The 23134-nt window shown below is 38.9% G+C and overlaps 1 protein-coding gene across 1 annotated transcript; it reads left to right on the top strand.

Moving 5' to 3' along the window:
- Positions 1 to 680: 680 nt before the first annotated feature.
- LOC110968585 (inositol 1,3,4,5,6-pentakisphosphate 2-kinase) lies at positions 681 to 22549 on the top strand. The gene is given in 8 exon segments (XM_051947944.1): positions 681 to 978; positions 9317 to 9379; positions 13091 to 13186; positions 15329 to 15395; positions 16771 to 16889; positions 18490 to 18579; positions 20809 to 20867; positions 22189 to 22549. Coding segments are annotated over 8 exon segments (921 nt in total). The 5' UTR covers positions 681 to 897; the 3' UTR covers positions 22535 to 22549.
- The last annotated feature ends 585 nt before the right edge of the window (positions 22550 to 23134 follow it).

The following is a 23134-nucleotide window of genomic DNA, read 5'->3' as shown; positions in this document are numbered from 1 at the left end:
TTAAGTTTTTGCGGACAGTGATTTAAGGTTGTATAGTAGACAGTTGTGCCCCAGAATGGGAGTTACACTATTTCTTCCTGGGTCAGAAGTACCCTCATACTTTTGGATTTCTTGATCCTGAAATATTCTTCTTCTTTTTCCAATGCTTAATGCTTCTTATTCTTGATTCACATTGACAAAAAGAAAACGTAACTGATTAAAGACATTTATTATTCTTTCATTTTGAGCATTATCACTTTCTTTCCCATTCTTCACATGTAATTTAATAATTATAAATTATTATGTTAAGTCAGAGGGGGTCTACAACACCACTTATCAGGTACTTATGGTGCAATATTGAGGCTCCTTTCCTTACAGTTTCATTACATCTTGAGTCCTACTTTACCTGTCTATTTCGTAACTATTCACATCTGGTGGTATGTCAGCTTGCCTCAGTAACAGGCTGTGAGCCATGTGATTTAGAGGTGTGGGTTAGAATAAAAACCTGCCACCCACTAGACAGAAGTGAGTCTTTGAGAACCAAATCCAGAAGTCCAGGTGCCTTCTGGTGAACTTTACCCTGACTTTTTCGAAATCAAGATTTTATTCTTAAGTATACAGATTTTTCCCCCGTTTTTTGCTCAGTAAATATTAGTGTCCGTTTCATTGGACTTTTATTTTTGAAGAAGTACCATAGCGGAAGGCGGATTTGACGCCCGGGCGGCAGGAGGAGCGGCAGCGGCAGAGCTACCAGTGGCGGCGGCGGCAGCGGCAGCAGCAGTTCAGTCTGTCCCGCTGTAGTTCTCCTAAATTTCTGCTAACGGCCGGCAGCTCCGGTCGCTGCTCTTGTATGTAGCCGTGCCGTTGCTTGTCGCTTTCTGGCCGTTGACGGGAGCTCAGCTAGTCGCCGCCGGTGTGATGGAAGTGGACAAAATGGACGAAAACGACTGGAAGTACCACGGAGAGGGGAACAAGAGCCTGGTGGTCTCTCACGTACAGGTGAGTCAGCTAGCCTAGCGCGGAGCTAAACCCCAAGTTCTGCTGGAGCCGGAGGGGGGAGTGTGAGTTCAGCCCTGCCCGCCTCAGGCTCCACACTTTTCTGCCGTTAAATCAGCTTCGACACGGTGCCGCTGCCGGTTACAACTTCGTCGTAAATGTTTGGAAAGCGAGGAGTGAAATGTCATCTGCCAGGACTGTGTTTATCACTGTTAGCCCGTGTTGGCTAGCCTAGCCGGGTTAGCCAACTGCTAGATGCTCGAATGAGTCAAAGCAATGAAAAAAGATTATTTCAGGGAAACAGAGTCGCGTAAAATCCCCGCGATTATCAGAAATTAAGCGTAGATTCACGTCCGGTCAGAGTCATGTATTGACTTTGTAATTTTCGGACATAAATGACAGAAAGCTCCGGAGCTAACTTAGCCGCTAGCAGCTTCCCCTGATTCTCCACCCGGCAGCTGCTCAAGTACACACGGCCGCAGAAACACTTTAGTGGGCTGCTGGTTTGCTGAACATGAAGCCGGTGGGCTGAGTTCACTTCCACGCAAGTCGAGTGACCAGGGCTGGGTGATGCGTTTAGGGACGTACCCCCTCACACTGTTGGAAAAGCCTCATCCACGGGACCGGTTCGATCATGTTGTTGTTGAGCAATCTTTGATGTGTCATGAGGTCGTGAATCAATGCTGAGTGTCGAAACGAGCTGACGAGCTTCACTGGGATTTATAAAGTTAACAAAAAGAACAATAACGGGCTGTTTTGGAATGAGCAGCACTAGCTATTCAAGTTTTTGTCATGCAGTTTGAGAAATGACAGGGCTCACACCATACCTGAGGTTCAGTTTGGCTTTTTACAACTCATTCCTTAGAAAAAAATGTCAGAGCTGAGCTGAACTAAACACAGTCTAGACTCCAGAACGGGTCAAATGATGTTTCAAGGACCTCACCCAGTAAAATCAGTTTTTTTTCTCCACATATCTGTATGGTGTAAGCAAACATCTCTGCCTAGAAACTGCAGTTTTCCGATATGACAGTATTAAAAAAATGTTTTTTAGACAAACCATTTCTCTCTTTTTGTGTAGCGGGACGTTCAATGAGATAGATAGATGGATAGATAATTCATCCACTTGGCGAAATTCACATTCATAGTGGTTGAGAAAACAGCATAAAGTGCTTAAAATGCATAGAATGATGTGTTAAATGAGAGTACAGAATGCAACGAATAGCGTATTATGACGTACAAAAGGTGCCATGTGAAAATAGAAACCAATAATAACTAATTTGTTTATTGATTAATCTGTCGGGTGTCTTAGGAATTATTCAATTTATCGAAAACCAACATTTTTCCTCCAAAAAAGCAAAATAACCATTTCGTCTGAGGTGTTTTTAATGTGACAAACCGTATGTCATTGTACAATAATAGATGTAAAACTGTATATTTGAGCATAATGGCTCAACAGGAAATCGCTCTTAACAGATATAAAGTTCAGTCAGTACATTAAACATAAGTCATGTGGATGTTTTACAGCACAGAGCAGCTATATCAACTTTAATTGTTTTCTGACTTTGGTAGCAGCTTTAAATGCCTTTAATCCTCTGTAAAGACAGATAAATTCTTATTTTTAGTTCCTGTGTGTGCTGAGTTTGTCAGATGTTGTTCTGAAATCAGTTTTTCTGCTGTGTTACAACAGAAACAGAACCATGCAAATGAGAATGGCCTCACTGTGAATTTGACTATTAGAATCGCGTGAGCAGAGATGTAAAGTGCTTCCTGTGTTTTGCCGTCAAGTGCTTCTGCTGCTGCTGTGATGTTCATAAAACTGTAAAAATTGCCTTTTTGCTCTGTGATAATCTGAAGCCTGAAATCTTTTACACTTTGACGTCTGTCTGAGTTGGACTTTGCGATTGGGATTGTGTCATGTAGAGCAGTTATAACGCGTTTACAACAATGTAGAGTTGCAGATATGTCATTTTAAAGCAGGATGTGATTGTTTTCATGGAAATAATAGCTCATAGATAGGTCATTTAGATGCAAAAACACACTTTCCCCTACATTTGTGCTTGTATTACAAACTGAACTGTGTCTGTAATAGGTCAGATTTGACTGAAGTTTAGTTTGTTGCTTCCAGTTATTTAGGACTATTTCCTCTAAGTTAATTTATTACCTGCGGCATCAGGCAGGAGCAGGATCCATATGAGCTTCTCCAAAGCAAGTGGAACAACAAAATAACTTTATTAATTACTCATAATTATGAATAAGCTTGAATGAACGGTCACACATACAGTCATAGTTTATCAGCTGTACTTAAGTCGTTCTTGAATGTGGGATTTAGATTTAGTCTTTAGCTCATTAGTGCATTATTATGAATCATGCGTCACTGAGTGTTTTGTCCACTTTTGTGTCTGAACGAAGCTGTGAATAACAGTAAAGTTATATAAAGGCATTCTATCTGAATGCTGTCAATTTAACAACTTGACGAAGCAAGTCAGATGCTCCCTAAACGCCTGAGATGTGGGCTGTCAATGGATGCTACAGTTCACAGATGCTCCCGAAATGCCTCAGGTATGACTATCAGCAGACAATAATATGGGAATTTACAGATGTTCCCTAAATGCTTCAGATTTGGGCTATCATTAGACTTTACAATTTACAGATGTTCCCTAAGCACCTCAGATGCGACTATCAGCACACAAAAATTTGGTGATTTACAGATGTTCATTGAGTGCCTCAGATGTGGACTTTGGTTAGACGCTACAATTTACAGATGTTCCCTAAATGCTTTGGATGACGACTCTCAGTAGATGTTGCATTTACACATGCTCCCTAAACGCCTCAGATGCGACAATCAGCAGACCAAAATTTGGTAATTTACAGATGTTCCGTAAATGCCTCAGATGTGGACTGTTGTTGGATGCTACAATGTGCAGATGTTCCCTAAACGCTTCAGATGTGGACTCTTATTAGATGCTACAATGTACAGATGTTCCCTAAACGCTTCAGTTGTGGACTCTCAGTAGAAGCTACAATTTACACGTGTTCCCTAAACGCTTCAGATGAAGACTTTCTTTAGACACTACTATTTACACATGTTCCATAATCGCGTCAAATGTGCACTCTCATTAGATGCTGCAATTTATGTTCCCTACATGATTCAGATACGAATATCAGCAGACAAAAATTTGGTTATTTACGGATATTCGTTAAAGGGCTCAAATGTGAACTCTCTTTAGACATTGCAATGTACCAGTGCTCCCTAAACACCTCAGACGTGGACTGCTGTCATTGAACTGTAGAATTTACAGATGTTCCCTAAATTCGTCAAAAGTGGATTGTCATTAGACGCGACAACTTACAGGTTTTCCCGAAACCCCTCAGATATCGACTATCAGTAGACACTATAGTTTGCACATGTTCTCCGAATGCGTCAAATGTGGATGCACATTAGATACTACGATGTACAGATGTTCCCTAAACGCCTCAGTTGTGGACTCCCATTGAACTGTAGAGTTTATAGATGTTCCCTAAACGTGTTCCAGCAGTAATGTTATGTCTGAAAGGGGCTTCTGCCTCACTCCCCTCTTACATAATCAATCCTGTTGAGGGTCGGGTGGGAATGAAAACACACACTGGTCATTGTTAGTCAGCTTATGATGCTGAATGTCCCTGAACATGCAGTGGATTTGTCAGCACTTCATTTCTAATCTGGTTTCTTGAACTTCACGGAAATAAGAAGAAGTCTGGTTTCTGTATTTAGGCTAACTGGAGGAAACCGGTTTCCTCGGCTGAATTTGTCGCTCAGTTTTCCGTGTAATCGGGTTTATAATCTGTTTTCTGTCAACATGTTGGACAAAGAGCTCAGACAGGGAACGTCTCACTGTGACTCCAAAGTAACAGGATTAAACAGGAGTTCTTACTAATACTGAAACTGATAGTACATCACCTATCAAAGGCCAGTTTAGGTGGTTTCTACGTGATCGATCTTTAACCCTTTCAGCAGTTTATGGGCGATTCTCGGCTCCTGTCACGTTTTTTAATTCACTGTGGGTTAATTTTTCACTGCAATATAACAGCACAACCGGAGAGAAAACTCTGAAATGTTTCACAAAATGTTAAATATCTTTGATTATTTAACTTTAAAATAAGACAAAACAAAATCAACACGTTCCCCAGTGCTCACACGAGTTATAAAAACTAGAAGAAAAGTATAGACGTTTTAACTATTTACATCTTTATTGTGTTTTCATACTAGTCTCCTCTTTGCGTAAACACTGCCTGCAGTTCGGCCGAAACAAACCTGAATTTTTGTTGTATGACTGTTGGTTGCGACTGATGACTTTTGGGTTGTGCAGATGAGCTCAGAATCTAGTTGGAGCGTGTGGTTTATAGGGCTGAGTACCGAACTTCGGTTCTTTAATGGCACCGACCGAAATGTTTCGGTACTAAGGAGTATCGAAATAAGCCTCGTCTTTCGGTTCCATGTTCCGGTACTTATCACGTGATTATGATAAAGCAAACCTGTGATTGGCTGTAACATTACACGTGATTGCGGCAAGCCGGAAAAAAGCATGCTGCCCGTTCACAGACAGGTTTCACGTTAGGTACATTGAATTTACTGCAGTTGTTTAGCATGTCGTCGAAGTGGGAAAAGATGCCTCTGAGGTCTAAAACGTGGCTCTACTTTTGTAAAATGGACGCTGTAACAGGAGAACCTGTCTGCGGCTCTGCTCAGCACAATAACCACGGCAGTTCGGCCAATGCAGACAAAGTCTTTTATTCACCACACCGTCTCAATGTAAATAAAACAGTCTCTCTTCCTTGCCCGGCGCTACACCGGACCTCGTCCGGTAAACAGTCTCAACGTCCGCCGGCTCTCCGCCGGTTCTCCTCCGGTAAACAGTCTCAGCGTCAGCCGGATCTCCACAGGATCTCGTTCGATAAGCTGCCCGCTCCACCGGACCTCGTCCTGTCCGCTGTCCTCCGCTCGTCCGTTCCCCCGTCCTCTCTGTCCGTCTGTCTTTTGTCCTCTGCTTCAGTCTGTTACTGCCGAGAGAATCAGGTGAGTCTAATTGGTGCCAGCTGCGCTAATTAACCTGACGCTGGTTCCACACACCCTCCTCCACACCTCTCCCCTCTGCAGCTGAGCTCTCCCACGCCCATCGCCACAGACGCCAATAGTGCGCGGTGCAGTATATGCTAAAGCGGGTGGTAAACTCCATCTAAGGCTAAATACCGGCACGAGACCGATAGTCGACAAGTACCTTAAGGGAAAGTTGACAAGAACTTTGAAGAGAGAGTTCAAGAGGGTGTGAAACCGTTAAGAGGTAAACGGGTGGGGTCCGCGCAGTCCGCCCGGGAGATTCAACTCGGCGGGCCAGGGGCGGCCGCTCGGTGCGGGAGGATCCCCTCGCGGGACCTCTCACCGGGTGCGGGCCGTCCCCCGCCTGGCGCATTTCCTCCGCGGCGGTGCGCCGCGACCGGCTCCGGGTCGGCCAGGAAGGGTCCGGGGCCGAAGGTGGCTCAGAATGTACTGAACTGTACATTGCTTGCAAATGTTCTTTTGCACTGGAAATCACTGGAAAATTAAACTCAAGATGTGAAAAGTAATGTGTAATGCAATTTTCATTCTGTTAGAGTATATATTGTAAAACTGGTATCGAAAAAAGTATCGTTTAGGAACCGGTATCGAAGTGAAGGTATCGGAATTGGTACCGGTATCGAAACTTTTAGATTGATACCCAGCCCTAGTGGTTTATACTTAGGTTGTATGTGTGACTTTAAGGGAGTGGCGAAGTTTTAAACTTAGATTTCAGTTATTTTCTGGTGGAACAACACGTCACGGATGAGCTGTTCGAGGACTATGGTGAGGAGAAAAGAAGAATATCCGATGATTCAGTTTTTACAGTTTCTGGTTGTGAAAAATGGTGAGTTTTTAGGGATAAGAGGATGAAAGAACGATTGCCTTTTTTACTGCAGCATCTATGTAAAAACAACATCACCAATGGACTTAAAATAATCCCAAATGTTCCCTGAATGCCTCGTTGTGGACTCTAATTAGACACTACAATTTGCAGATGTTCCCTAAATGCTTTTGAGGCAGATTCTCATTAAACGTTACAATTTACAGATGTTCCCCAAACGCCTCAGATGCAGACTGTTGTTAGAAGTTATAATTTACAGATGTTCCCTAAACGTGTTCCAGCAGTAATGTTATGTCTGAAAGGGGCTTCTGCCTCACTCCCCTCTTACATAATCAATCCTGTTGAGGGTCGGGTGGGAATGAAAACACACACTGGTCATTGTTAGTCAGCTTATGATGCTGAATGTCCCTGAACATGCAGTGGATTTGTCAGCACTTCATTTCTAATCTGGTTTCTTGAACTTCACGGAAATAAGAAGAAGTCTGGTTTCTGTATTTAGGCTAACTGGAGGAAACCGGTTTCCTCGGCTGAATTTGTCGCTCAGTTTTCCGTGTAATCGGGTTTATAATCTGTTTTCTGTCAACATGTTGGACAAAGAGCTCAGACAGGGAACGTCTCACTGTGACTCCAAAGTAACAGGATTAAACAGGAGTTCTTACTAATACTGAAACTGATAGTACATCACCTATCAAAGGCCAGTTTAGGTGGTTTCTACGTGATCGATCTTTAACCCTTTCAGCAGTTTATGGGTGATTCTCGGCTCCTGTCACATTTTTTTAATTCACTGTGGGTTAATTTTTCACTGCAATATAACAGCACAACCGGAGAGAAAACTCTGAAATGTTTCACAAAATGTTAAATATCTTTGATTATTTAACTTTAAAATAAGACAAAACAAAATCAACACATTCCCCAGTGCTCACACGAGTTATAAAAACTGGAAGAAAAGTATAGACGTTTTAACTATTTACATCTTTATTGTGTTTTCGTACTAGTCTCCTCTTTGCGTAAACACTGCCTGCAGTTCGGCCGAAACAAACCTGAATTTTTGTTGTATGACTGTTGGTTGCGACTGATGACTTTTGGGTTGTGCAGATGAGCTCAGAATCTAGTTGGAGCGTGTGGTTTATACTTAGGTTGTATGTGTGACGGGCTGCTCAGTGGCGTAGTGATTAGCACTTTCGCCTTGCAGCAAGAAGATCCCTGGTTCGAATCCCGGTCTGGGCCTGGGATCTTTCTGCATGGAGTTTGCATGTTCTCCCTGAGCATGCGTGGTTTTCTCCGGGCACTCCGGCTTCCTCCCACAGTCCAAAAACATGCTGAGGTTCATTGAGTACTCTAAATTGTCCGTAGGTGTGAATGCGAGTGTGATTGTTCGTCTGTGTATGTAGCCCTGTGACAGACTGGCGACCTGTCCTGGGTGTCCCCTGCCTTCGCCCGAGTCAGCTGGATAGGCTCCAGCACCCCCCGCGACCCTAATGAGGATAAAGCGGTGTATAGAGGATGGATGGATGTATGTGTGACTTTAAGGGAGTGGCGAAGTTTTAAACTTAGATTTCAGTTATTTTCTGGTGGAACGACACGTCACGGATGAGCTGTTCGAGGACTATGGTAAGGAGAAAGAAGAATATCCGATGATTCAGTTTTTACAGTTTCTGGTCGTGAAAAATGGTGAGTTTTTAGGGATAAGAGGATGAAAGAACGATTGCCTTTTTTACTGCAGCATCTATGTAAAAACAACATCACCAATGGACTTAAAATAATCCCAAATGTTCCCTGAATGCCTCGTTGTGGACTCTAATTAGACACTACAATTTGCAGATGTTCCCTAAATGCTTTAGAGGCGGATTCTCATTAAACGTTACAATTTACAGATGTTCCCCAAACGCCTCAGATGCAGACTGTAGTTAGAAGTTATAATTTACAGATGTTCCCTAAACGCCTCAGATATGGACTCTCGTGCAGAAATCAGTGGACTTTGAAGATCTGATTTCTGAGTTTCTATGTTTAAATGTGGATCTCAGCAGGTTATTAATGCAGTAAATGCTGTTGTGTAATCTGATTTTGCTGAATAATATGTTGTGTTTGTTGTTGACTGCAGCTAAAATCTTCTGATATGTGTTATGTGAATGTTGTCTCTGCTGTTCTTCACTTACAGCCTGGGGCCAAACCAGTTCTTATTGCTGTTTATTGGAATAGTTTCTGTGCATTATTGTGCCTGAATGTTCTTTAGGCGGAGGCACTGGTCTGAACTCGCATTCAGACGGAAATGTTTGGAGCTTACCGTTCTTTGTTAGCTTTGATAGTCTGACACACCCCAGGTTTTGTAGCCGGTGTTCCTGTTGCACTGTGGAAGAACTTCATCCAGACTGCCTCAGGGTTCCGCTGGAGATGTTCCTAACTGAGCTTCTCTTCTGTCCTCGCAGCTTTCCAGAGTTCTACGCCTCCTCAAGTATCCAGCAGAGGACTCTGAAACCCGCCACAGGTAAGTATCGATGTCCGGAGCCGAGTAAATACAAACTGATGCAGGTTATATCACATGTAATGGGAAGGTTTGCATCTCATTGGTTAGATTTAAATGTAGTAACGTGTGCAATCTTTCTTTTTTAAAACTTATTTGAACACAACCTGCAGTTCAGCTGGAAACTCTAAGTTTTGCCAAGTGACTCTTTTCATAGTTAAACCACTAAAGCCTTCTTGGTTGCACCGAGGAGCCTCAAAATTGACGATTTTTAAAAAAATCTAATCATATATATAGATGTTCCCTAAATACCTCAGATGCGACTATCAGCAGACAAAATTTAGGAATTTACAGGTGTTCCCTAAATGCCTCAGATGTGGGCTCTCATTAGATGCTACAATTTAGAAATCTGAGGAAGAAATCTGACATTCTGATGGTTTACTTAACTCTTGTCGCTACACCTGAACAGCTGTAACTACTTTTATTTCGGGGTTGACACAGCCCAACATTGCCGACTACTAAAGAGAACCAGGTTTCTTATTTCCATGAAATTGAGCAACCAGATGACACAAGGAATTCAGTACATCAGAGCAGACAAATCCACAGCACGATTCAAAGATTTGTGCATTAATTACAGTTGGCCGACAACACAGGATGCTAATTATGATTAATAACGCGTAATTACTGTGCCTTCATCGGAGCGTAAAATATGTAAACAGCAGCTTTATGTGGCTCTTGAAGGCCCAGGTGTTTAGTAAATAACCCTCAGCTCTCACCCAGGCTGATAGATCCATAACTGGCCTGTGAGTTCACCTCTAGTTGGTATTTGATTATCATTAGCAGCAGCAGCTTTTACATGCAGATAAATCCAGAGTTTACATCCCGGTCAGATAATCGACGTCCCTGATCTAGATGCAAACCAAAGTGAAGCTTCGCCTGAAGCCAAAGATGCAGATATCCTGTCAGCAGCTATCACTCTGAGGATGGTTTAATACCACAGCAGCTGAATCTGACTTCTCCCTAGTGCAGTTCAAATATTATATGTCAACACAGAAGGAGGAAAAAGTCAGTTTGCTTTAGTTCTGAGCTGTTGGAGGTCCTCATGTGCAAACCAGTATTACCTGCTTTGTTCCAGGCTTGTGGCGTATCTGTTCATTCATGCCTTCCTTACTTTACTACGGGGTTTTGCGACATATTCATGTGTTTGTGTAAGAAATAAAAGCAAAGACTGAGCTGCTGCCAGTAGATATGATTCCTCCTGGTGTCACTTGTTCCTCGGTGGATAAAAGCAGCATTGTTCTAAAGTATAAATAAGTTACGTAAAAACAGATCCACCTTTTTAACTCGTCCTCATTTACCTTAACTGTCAATAACCTTCTACACCAAATTATAAAGCCAACTACAGATGCGGTTTTTACTCTAAAAGTTTGGTGTAGCCTCACCTATAAATCCAAACCCTCTGAACTGGAAAATATAGCAAAATTACACCATTTGTCAGAGTGAGAAGCTGTAAAAACAAGTAGAGTTGTCAGATTTTCAACTTGGTGAAGGTTCTAGAACCTTAATCCTGTGTGACTTTCAGTTTCATTTAGGGCTGGGTATCGATCTAAAAGTTTCAATACCAATACCGTCACTTCAATACCGGTTCCTAAACGATACTTTTTCGTTACCAGTTTTACAATATATACTCTGACAGAATGAAAATTGCATTACACATTACTTTTCACATCTTGAGTTTAATTTTCCAGTGATTTCCAGTGCAAAAGAACATTTGCAAGCAATGTACAGTTCAGTACATACTGAGCCACTTTCGCCCCCGGACCCTTCCTGGCCGACCCGGAGCCGGTTGGAGCGCACCGCCGTGGAGGAAATGCGCCTGGTGGGGGACGGCCCACACCCGGAGAGAGGTCCCGCGAGGGGATCCTCCCGCACCGAGCGGCCGCCTCTGGCCCGCCGAGTTGAATCCCCCGGGCGGACTGCGCGGACCCCACCCGTTTACCTCTTAACGGTTTCACGCCCTCTTGAACTCTCTCTTCAAAGTTGTTTTTAACTTTCTCTTAAGGTACTTGTCGACTATCGGTCTCGTGCCGGTATTTAGCCTTAGATGGAGTTTACCACCCGCTTTGGCATATACTGCACCGCGCACTATTGGCGTCCATTTTACAAAAGTAGAGCCACGTTTTAGACCTCAGAGGCATCTTTTCCCACTTCGACGACACGCTGCACAACTGCAGTAAAGTCAATGTACCTAACGTGAAACCTGTCTGTGAATGGGCAGCATGGTTTTTTCCGGCTTGCCGCAATCACGTGTACTGTTACAGCCAATCACAGGTTTGCTTTATCATAATCACGTGATAAGCACCGGAACAGGGAATCGAAAGACGAGGCTTATTTTGATACTCATTACTACCGAAACATTTCGGTCGGTGCCATTAAAGAACCGAAGTTCGGTACTCAGCCCTAGTTTCGTCTGGGCAAAACTACCAAATCTAAACTTAAAATCCTGATATTTAATCAAAAATCACTTTAATCTACGAGTCTCAGTAACCGGATTCTGTCAAAATCAAAAAATGGCTAAGAAGCTTTTACTGATTTATCTGATAATTGGGTGTTTTTGACTGCAGGTTGTGTTTCCACCAAGCAGAGAGGAAACAAATGAGAGAGATTGGTAATTAAATAAATGCAGCACGGTTCAGAAACAGTGAACAGAGGACCAGGTTGTTGAAAGACACATTCAGCACGGTGAAACGTCTTTCTACAGCTGATGAGCAGAGTAGAGAGGAAGAGTTTATAGAGGATGTAAACATGTAAACATTTAAATATCTATAACATGTGGAGCCTCCATTGTTTACAACCGCGAGCCTCCAAATTGGACTAAAAATGTCCAAAAAATTGTCATTTTGGAAATGTTTCAAGTCAGATGGAGAGTTATCATGTTATTTAAGACAAATTCATGAGTTGATTTGGACACTTTTAAGTTATTTTGGACAGATTTTGGGTCATTTTAGATATATTTGAAGTAATTCTGGAAATTTTACGGGACTTTGGACGAATAATTGTGGTCAGTTTTGGACTGTGAGGAAAATCAAACCTACTGATCAATACAATAAATGCAGCATGGCTCTAAAACGGTGAACAGAGGAGCGAGTTGTTGGAGATACATTCAGCATGGTGAAACATCTTTCTGCAAGGGATTAGCGGAGACTCAAAAAGGGACTAAATATTGTCCAAAATGACTCAAAGATGTTCATTCTGAACAAGTTGCAAATAATTTTGGACAGTTTTTGAGTTATTTTGGACATTTTGGGGGTACTTTGGGCAAGTTTCCAGTTATTTTAGACGAGGTATGAGTAATTCTTTTTGATCATTTAATGTTACTTGTGAAACCTTTGAAATTGACAACTTGAAATTGACAACATTAGACTGAGAGGAACATAAAACCTACTGCATCAATATAATAAATGCAGCATGGCTCAGAAACGGTGAACAGAGGAGTAAGTTGGTGGAAGATAAACGTTGAACAGCTCAGGTTCAGCTGTTTTTCGTGGGTGTAGAAAAGAAAACGTCTCTCGTCTTAATCCTTTTTTAAAAAGCTCTGAGCGTTCAGGTGTTTGTCCAACATCTGTCGGTAAACATCAGACCTGTTTGAGTCCCTGTTAAACTTTACGACACTCTTCAGTCTCTGTAAACTCAGAAAAGACAAATAACACTTTGTTTTGTCTTTTTTTTTGTCCTCCAGACTGCAGAACAGGCCTTCAGGCAGATCCAGAACATCGTGGACTTCAGCTCCAACGTCATGAGCAGCCTGCTGGGGGAGAAGTTCATCCACAGCGGGGTCAGTTTACATTTCTTATCTCATCTTAAATTAAGGAGTAAACACCAAGAGGGCCCTGCAGATTTAATCTGACACTCATTTAAAGAGTAAAAACTGATGGTTTTGCTCTTGATCGTACCAATCTGGAGCCTTAATTACCCAGAATGCAACAGAGCTGCTCCTGTTTGTGGTCGTGACACCAATCGGATGTCTAATTAGATCATTTATCCTCCTCTGGTTTCAGGCAGCGTTTGTTATATTTGCGTTTTCTGTGAACACATTCAGCTGAAACTCTAATCTAGTTACAACCATTAAGTCGAGTCACACATTTCAGACATTTTTGAAAACCAGAATTTCCATTGTGGCGTAAGTTCCGACGGCTTCACTGCAGTTCGCCAAAACAAATACGAGTGTTAGTTACAGTTCAGTGAAGGATGCAGAACAATAGAGGGTTGTTGTGTGAGTTTTGTTTAAACTCAGCGACTTTAATGCAGACTTAGATCAATCAAATATCTTTCTGGTGACTATGAGCCCTAATCCAAAACTAGTGCAATAAACTGAGTGTGATTGTTAAAAATGAGAAACTTTCTCAGATTTAAAGTAAATATGAGTCTCTTCTGGAAACACCAAATCCTTTCAGAGCTGCGTAATGAACCGGAAAACAGAAAAGACAGATAACAGAGAGCTCCAGTGTTGGTGTCTGGAGGGTTTTTAGCACATGAACAACGTTTCCGTGGTCACATGATGGTGACTAATTTTAGACTGAACATCTGAATTTATCTGCTGCTTCTGGAGCTGAGAAATCACACAGTAGTCAATAAAATACATTAAATCAGTGTTTGGTGACAGAATCCTCAATGTGATTGTTAAATTCTGTGGAATAGTAGTCGATAATTGTTAAATTAATTGACAAAAATTGAATTGGCAGAATTTTTAAATGACAAAACAAGACATTTGTCATCTTTTAGAAACACTCCTCTTCATTTTTCACCATTTTCTGACATTTTATAGATCAAAAAACAAACCATTTCACCTAGAAAATAACTGACAGATTAACAGTCAGTGAAATAATCATTAGTTACTATTTAGTCGACCTGTAGTTGGACTTTTGTTGTTTGTTTGTGGTGTGATGTGTTTTTTTAGTGTGAATTCAAGAAAACTACTTAAATCTGTATATTTGGGCCTTTATAGGGCAATAATAATCATTATTTCCATCCTAAAGCCAAAGATGACGTCTTTAATCAGACTTCTGTTGTTGGACCTCCAGTTAACTATCTAAAGCTGCAACAACTAGTTGACTGAGTGTCGACTAATAAATTAACCGCCAATTTTTTTGACAATTGATGATTCATTTTGAGTAATATTTTAAGAAAAACTGTCTAATTCTTGTGATTGCAGCTGAAAAATGTGAATATTTTCTGGTTTCTGTCCTCTGTGACAGAAAACTGAACATCTTTGGATAGAACAAGACATTTGTCATTTTTTTTAGAAACGCTCATCTTCATTTGTCACCATTTTCTGACTATTTAGAGACCAAACTACTGATTGATTCATCCAGAAAATACTTGACAAGATTAACAGTCAGTGAAAATAATCTTTAGTTACAGTTCATTCCACCTCTAGTTGGACTTTTGTTGTAGTTTGTTTGTGGTGTGATGTGTATTTTAGTGTTAATTCAAGAGAAACTACTTAAATCCATATTATTGGGCACTAGTAATCATTATTTCCATCTTAAAGTCAAAGATGACGTCTTTAATCAGACTTCTGCTGTTGGACCTCCAGTTAACTATCTAAAGCTGCAATGATTAGTTGATTGGGTGTCAACTAATGAATTAACCGCCAACTTTTTTGACAATTGATGATTCATTTTGAGTAATATTTTAAGAAAAACTGTTTAAATTGTTTCTTAAATGTGAATATTTTCTGGTTTCTTTCCTTCTCTGTGATACTAAACTGAACATCTTTGGACAAAACAAGACATTTGTCGTCTTTGAGGAACACTGATGGACATTTTTAACCATTTATAGACCAAACTACTGATCGATCCAGAAAATACTTGGCAAGATAATTCAGCAGTGGAAAACAGTTGTTAATTGCTGCCCTAATTAAACCCAGCTGAACACAAGATGTTCACAAACCAAACTAACTTCGTTTTCTCTACAGGAAGTGGTTAAACTGCCTCTGGAGTTTGTGCGACAACTTTCAATCAAAGTTCAACATCAAAGACCAGGTAAGAATGAAACATTCGCCAATTATTTCCCTTCATTCTTCTGGAATATCTTAGTGCAAAACATGGAAATACAGCTCACAAGCATCTGTCTGAAGGGAACAACATCAGCCTGGGAATATTTAGCATGTTTGTAATCAGATGTTTCAAGACTAAAGAGTTTTATTCCAGTCAGTGTCGACAGATACGGATAGGTCAAGGTGGGAAAAGAATTTTACTTTTTATTACTTATCAAAGTACAATAATTTTCATTTTGCCACGTTAGCTAAAGCCCCACACAAGTAAATATGTTTGCACATAAAAAAATAAGTAAGGATAAATGAATAATCACATGTTCATACAGTGGATATAAAAAGTCTACACACTCCTGTTCAAATGCCAGGTTTTTGTCATGTAAAAAAATGATACAAAGATAAATAATTTCACGACTTTTTCCACCTTTAATGTGACCTATACCCTGTACAACACAATTGAAAAACAAACTGAAACCTTTAAAAGGGAAAAATAAAAAACTTAAAATAGCCTTTTTGTGTAAATATGTGCACCCTTAAACTAGTACCTCTGCAGCACCTCTGGCTTTTATTACAGCTCTCAGTCTTTGTGGGTAGGAGTCTTTCAGTGTGGCACGTCTTGATGTGGCAATATTCGTCCACTCTTCTTTGCAAAACCGCTCCAAATCTGACATATTGCGAGGGCATCTCCTGTGCACAGCCCTCTTCAGATCACCCCACAGATGTTCGATCAGATTCAGGCACACATGCGCAACCTCATTATCTCAGTTGTTTATTTTTACTTCACCTCCCTGAAAGGTTTTAGTTTGTTTTTCAGTTGTGTTGTACAGGGTATAGGTCACATTAAAGGTGGAAAAACTTGTGAAATTATTTATCTTGTTGTCATTTTTTTACAACACAAAAACTTGGTATTTTAACTAGGGCTGGACCCGAATATCCGGATATTCGTTCGCTACGGCACTATCCGGATATTAATTCGGTATCCGAATATTCGCCCCCCCAAAGTGATGACGTCTTTGAAAAGGCTTCCTTTTTTGGACCACTGGTGAAATATTCTCATACAACTGTTTTTTTTTGTTTGTTTTTTTGTTGTTGCTGTGAACATGTGGATCCTGAATGTCAACAAACTCTGTGTCTTTAAATGGAGTAAAAAACAAACAAACACAGACTTCTCTTGTAGATCAAAATTAGAGCCATATAAGTTTTATTTTTTAAACTAGCAGCAGAAAAACTTTAAATACATAAATGTTAATGTCTGCGTCCATTCTGTAGCTCGTCAGAAAGCACTTTTACTGATCGTTTTTGTTAAAATAAAGATTTTCGGGTTTGTTTATGAACTATAAACGTTCTGTTTTTGTGTTTTCCAGCCTGGAGATGTGACAAAGTGATGGACATCTACAGCGGCTGTGCTCTCTGTCTGCCAAACCTGACGTCTCCAGGCCTCCACCAGCAAACACACACTCCACCGCTCTGCATCGAGATCAAGGTACGTACACACACACACACACACACACACACACACACACTGAGCCGTGGTTCTCCTTTTAAGGCTAAACTTGTCTTTTTCCCAGTGGAAGTGCCGACGTTGTTCTAGTAAAAGACTGGAGAACATTTAACCCTAATAAGGAAATACATCCAAAACAACAAAACGTTAAATTTAGTTTGGCTTGTTGTCGTTATTTTAAATGTAAAAGCAGTAATTTTAGTGTGAGTTCATTAATAAACCAGACGCTCTTCTTAAAGCAGTTTTCAAACAGAATCTCTTCAAAATCTTGTCGGAAAAATGGAAATATATTCACAGAAAAATCTCAGAAAATTTCCATTTATTGTTTAAATATTTAAAGTTAATCTCTAATCATTCTCAGATAAATATAAATGAAATTACCCAGAAAAATCTTTACTGCTGCTCTAAAAAGCCCAGTGAAATAATCCAAAATGGGAACATAACCTCAGAAAAATAAAAATGAAGTAATCAAAATTTGGTAATTAAATTAACTAAAAAAAATCTCTGCAGATTTTTATTGATATATTTAAAAAATAATCTAAAACCTTAATTAAATGATCTGAAAACCTCAGCATGTTTTTGTAAATATAATCACAGAAAAGTTTCTGAAAAATAATAATGACATATCCAAAAAAAGTGTCTGAAAAATTTCAGAAAACCCTTCTGGAAAAATAGAAATGCTGTCTCAAAAATATTATTGAAATATCCAAAAAAAACATTTAAGAAACTATCTTCAAAAATAAAGTATAAATAAAGATATATTTTCAGAAAATATTATCGATATATGCCCAAAAAAAACTTCACTTATTTCTTCATCTAACGGCTTTGAAAAATATATAATATATACATATTCACTGAAGATTCTCATAAAAGTATTAATGAAATATCCAGACCAAATCTCAATTAAACTCCAAAAAAACACACAGCAAACTCTTCATAAAATGTCTGGAAAAATAGGAATACTATCACAGAAAAGAATCACAAAAAATATTATTGGCATACCCCCAAAAACTATAATAAACTGTCTTCAAAATGCTTGGAAAATAGACTTATATTTTAGGAAAATATTTATGAAATATTCCCCAAAAATATCTTAATTTATTGAAAATATATTATACACATTAAATATAGATGTTCTCTGAAGGATTTCACGAAAATATTCATGAAATATCCTGAACAAATCTCAATTTAACTATCGAAAAATATCTCGTCAAAAACCCTAATAAGGCGGCTTTAAAAAAATAGAATATTACCCTCAATATTTACACAAAAACTGAATTTCTCAATGACTTGATTAAATGAAGCAGAAAGATAAAACTGGACAAAGTTCCGGCTGTAAGTTTGCTGAAGAATAAAGGATTCAAGAGTTCTGTTCAGGATTAATAAAGTATTTTTTCTTAAAAATTGTGTTAAAATCAGACAAAAGGCCTCTCATTCATGTAGATGTCGACTCTGTTCACATAAAAACAGTAAAGAACCGATGCTCTGCGGCTCTTTTCTGAATCTTTTCTCGGCTCTATCGTGACAGACGGACCTAAAATAACAAACCACATGACTGACTGTTCCTCTGCTTCGTTTCCAGCCTAAATGTGGCTTCTTGCCGTCCCCCAAACACGTCAGCAAAGACATCAAGACCAAAGTGTGTCGCTTCTGCATGCACCAACACTACAAGGTAAGCTCAAACAGGAAGTACACAGGACTACTGCAGTACTGGTACTGAGCAGCGTGCACTGATGCTGGTCTGGACTCATCCAGGCATGTGGACCGTGTGCTTCATTACAACGCAGAGTTTAGAGGTTTACAGTCAAATCAGCAGGACGAGTGACAGCAGAGGGAAAAAAACAAACAAAATGTATATATAGCTTTTTTGAAAGGTTTTTTCTTTTCCTCCAGCATTTAGATAAAGAAATCAATTAGATTTTTTAGAATATTTATTAATATAAATTACATTAAATTAATATTTTCAATTTATATATATATATATATATATATATATATGAAATTTGAATATATATCATTTATTCTTTTATTTCTTTTCTGTCCCTTCAGCATTTACATGAAGAAATGTATGTTTTTTTTAAAAATATTATTAATATAAAGAAAACTTTAATGAACTATCTTCAAAAATGTCTACATATATATAAGATACCGATATAAGAACAGGTATATTTTTAGAAAATATTAGTGAAATATTAGTGTTTGTAAAAATGTTATCCATCCATCCATCATCCATCCATCCATCATCCATCCATCCATCCATCTATCCATCATCCATCCATCCATCTATCCATCATCATCCATCTATCCATCCATCCATCTATCCATCATCCATCCATCTATCCATCATCCATCCATCCATCTATCCATCATCCATCCATCTATCCATCATCCATCCATCTATCCATCATCCATCCATCTATCCATCATCCATCCATCCATCCATCATCCATCCATCATCCATCCATCTATCCATCCATCCATCCATCCATCCATCATCCATCCATCTATCCATCCATCATCCATCTATCCATCATCCATCCATCCATCCATCCATCCATCTATCCATCCATCCATCCATCCATCTATCCTCCATCCATCCATCTATCCATCATCCATCCATCTATCCATCCATCATCCATCCATCCATCCATCCATCCATCTATCCATCCATCATCCATCCATCCATCCATCCATCTATCCATCATCCATCCATCTGTCCATCATCCATCCATCCATCCATCCATCCATCATCCATCCATCCATCCATTTTTTCCTTAAGCATTTAGATAAACAAATCTATTAGATTTTTGTTTAGAATATTTCGTGAATATTTTGTAATTATATTTACCTCCGCCAAGGAGGTTATGTGACACCCGACATTTGTTTGTGTGTCTGTCTGTCTGTCTGTCTGTTAGCAAGATTACTCAAAAACGCCTGGGCAGATTCAGATGAATTTTTGAGGGGATGTAGACTATGGTAAGAGGAAGAGCTGATGTAATTTTGGTGGCAATCCGGAAAGGATCCTGGATTCTGGATCACTTTGAATTTTTTAGTATGTTTCAGTATGTGGTCCAAAATATGACAAAAAAACATCATAGGTTAGGATGTCGTCCAACAAATTGGAGCGAGGTGTCCAGATAGCTCAACTGGTTAAGAAGGTGATTCATAAACAGAACTGTGTCAGAGATGCAGGTTTGATTCCAGCTCATGATCCTTTACTGCGTGGGTTTCCTGTTTTCCTCTCTGTCCTTGGCAGAGGTCTGCGCTCTGAGTGCTTTTCTAGTTTTATAATTTATTCCTTTTTTTCCCCCTTTTTTATTTTATTTTCCTTGAGCATTTACATGAAGAAATGAATTATGTTTTTTAAAGATATTATTGATTAATATAAAAAACGCTAAGAAACTATTTTCAAAAATGCTTAAAAAAAAAAAAAAAAAAAATATATATATATATATATATATATATTTTTATAGAAAGAGGAAGACGGAGAGAGGCACTTTTATCTGTAATGAGAGCTTTTGTGCTCGTCGTTATTCTCAGATTAATGTGATCTGAAACCTTTATTTAATCACAGAGAACAAAACAATCAAGAACAAGGATCTCATTCATTCCCTGCAAATACAGAATAAAAACTACGATCCACATTTAAAAAGGGCAGACAAAACCGGGAAACAGGAGCGTTTGTTGCACAAAACGAAAAAAGAGAAGCTTCAAAAAATTGCACAACTTCAGGGAACTTACTCCACCCAGCAGTCTTTTTTAGCTCATGAGTGGAATATTCACAGTTATGCAGCCCTCTGCTCAGTTTTAGCAGTTTCACGAAATGAAAATTGTTCAGAAAGTCTCTCAGTAGAAGCAACAGAACAAGAGGAAAAGTTTGTGACGTTTTATTTCTGTCCAGGTGGCCAACGGGAAGTGGAAGAGACGCAGCCTGTACTGTCCTCTGGATCTGTTCTCAGGGTGAGCTCACGATGGATTCCACAAAAACATGACGATTTAGAAAAGCAAAAAGCGCTGCAAAACCAGAAACAAGGCAGTAGAAGAGCACTTTACACATCATAGTGTTAATTATAAAGGTTTTTAGTCTGTTTAGGAGATTTAAACTGTTTATTTTCATGTTTTTTCTTTATTTATAGACTTTAAAAAAAAAAAAACGAGGCCAATTTTATAGACAGCGTTAAAGCAGGACACTTAAAAAGAGATTAAATAAAAACAACAAGATAGAAGATGGAAAATATTGAGTAATATAAATGATACAATAAAATTAAAGCAGCATGACCTAAATATTGAAAGTATGCAGCACATTGAGCTGAGGTGTTTTCAACTGAGGAATAATTAATAAATTTACCCATTTAGGTTTAAATGTTAAGGTGAAGACTCCACAACATTAAATTAAATAGAAAATTTCCTCAAAAATCGAGTTAAATTTAGTTCTAAAACACATTTAAATCACAGTGCTGTACAGTTAGAAGACAAATCTAAATAAAAACACGATAAAATAATGACAGACAAAACATACAACATGAAGAAGAATGAAGTCGATGCTTTTACTGGTTTGAAGAAAGTTTGTCTTAATGTTGCTGCAACCGACTTTCATTGTCGGTTATTCGGTTGTTTCTCTATCAGCCGATTAAAAAGACGTCACATTTGTCTTTTAAGACGCAGCAATGGTTTTTTTTACCATATTGTAGCATTTTAAAGATAAAACAACACAAATAATTCATAAATAATGAAAGTAATCATCACTCGTTGGCCTGAAAAGCCAAAAATAATAGACTTTACAGCAGCTTAATTAAAGAAATCAGCATTCAAAGGGAGAAAAAGACAAACTAGAAATTTGTAAATGATCAAGTTTGCATTTTTTTTTCATTAAAGTTAAGTTTGTTAAAGGTGCAGACAGTTTAGACCAGATTTTGTACTAAAAACAAAAAAAGAAATAGCTCCTGGAAATGACAGAAAATTGGAAAAACTGGACTAGCTGTCAATAAAAGGAAGTGTTTTTCCAGATATTGCTCAGAAAAAGAAGTTCCAGAACACGATAATAAATAAATATAAACGAAGGAAGTAAAACTGGAGGTGATGAAGGATGAGGAAGTGAAGTCATAAAAAGTAAATATTAAACATGTTGCTGCTCTGATCCACAGCTCGTTGATTGATTATTACGCCTCAGACGTCTAAATTACCGAAAGTGTCCTTTAAATAAGCGATCATAATTCTGTTTCTGTGAGTTTTTTTTGTCTCCAAGCTGCAGCTGATGTTGAATCTGCTTCCTGTTGTTCAGGAACAGACAGAGAATGCACTTTGCCATCAGACACCTGATAGAAGAACCTCAGAACAACTTCAAAATATTCAAGGTGAGACATCATTTCAACCTTTATTTTTCAGTTTTTTGGTCATTTTCCCCTCTGAAAGTTTCACGTCGGTCGATAGAATGCAAGAATAAGAGTTGTTGGTTGGAGTTTTTGTTCCAAAGAGATGATTTTAATAAGAAATTACAGTGGAAGAGATTCATAAAAAACCAAGTTCTATGGAAACGAAATGGAGATTGTGATACTACAACTCAGTGTGATCCTGATAGTACTTATTTTTATCTGCTTCTGAGAAAAAAACAACAAAATCAGAAGTGAGTTTAACACAGTTTATCTATTTCTCAGGAAGAACTGGAGGTGAAAGTTTAATTGTGATGAAAAAATGACATAAAACTGTCCAGAATGACTGTAAATCCGTCCTAAAGGTGTTATAAATGAAGCAAGATTACCAAAAAGGGACCACAATTGATGGAAATTTGTATTGGAAACTTATCCAAACTGCCTTGAAACCTTTACAAAATGACAAAAACTTGCCCAAAATGACTCAAACTGAGTCCAAAATGACTAAAAAATTGTCCAAAATGCCTTGAAATGTTTCCAAAATTACTCAAAAACTGTCCAAAATAATTCAAGGCCTGCCTTAAATAAGGTAAAATGAACCAAAACAACCAAAAAATGTCAAAAATTACGTCAAAATTGTCCACATTTTTAAAAAAAAGATCTGACCAACCTCAAACGTATCTACCCAGTCAATATTAAGACCAACTTTGAGTATTATGGGATCATCTTTTCAACGGTTTAATGACTGAGAGTCCTAGAAACAATCGTTGGTTTCCTGGATGTGTTTCTGTTGTGTTTGTCCACAATTAGACAAAAAATTACCAAAATACCTCCAAGTTTTTAACATTTTCTCCAAAT

Source organism: Acanthochromis polyacanthus, chromosome 5 (assembly GCF_021347895.1).
Source record: "Acanthochromis polyacanthus isolate Apoly-LR-REF ecotype Palm Island chromosome 5, KAUST_Apoly_ChrSc, whole genome shotgun sequence".
Lineage (NCBI taxonomy): Eukaryota > Metazoa > Chordata > Actinopteri > Pomacentridae > Acanthochromis > Acanthochromis polyacanthus.
This window is presented reverse-complemented; position numbering and strand designations above follow the sequence as displayed.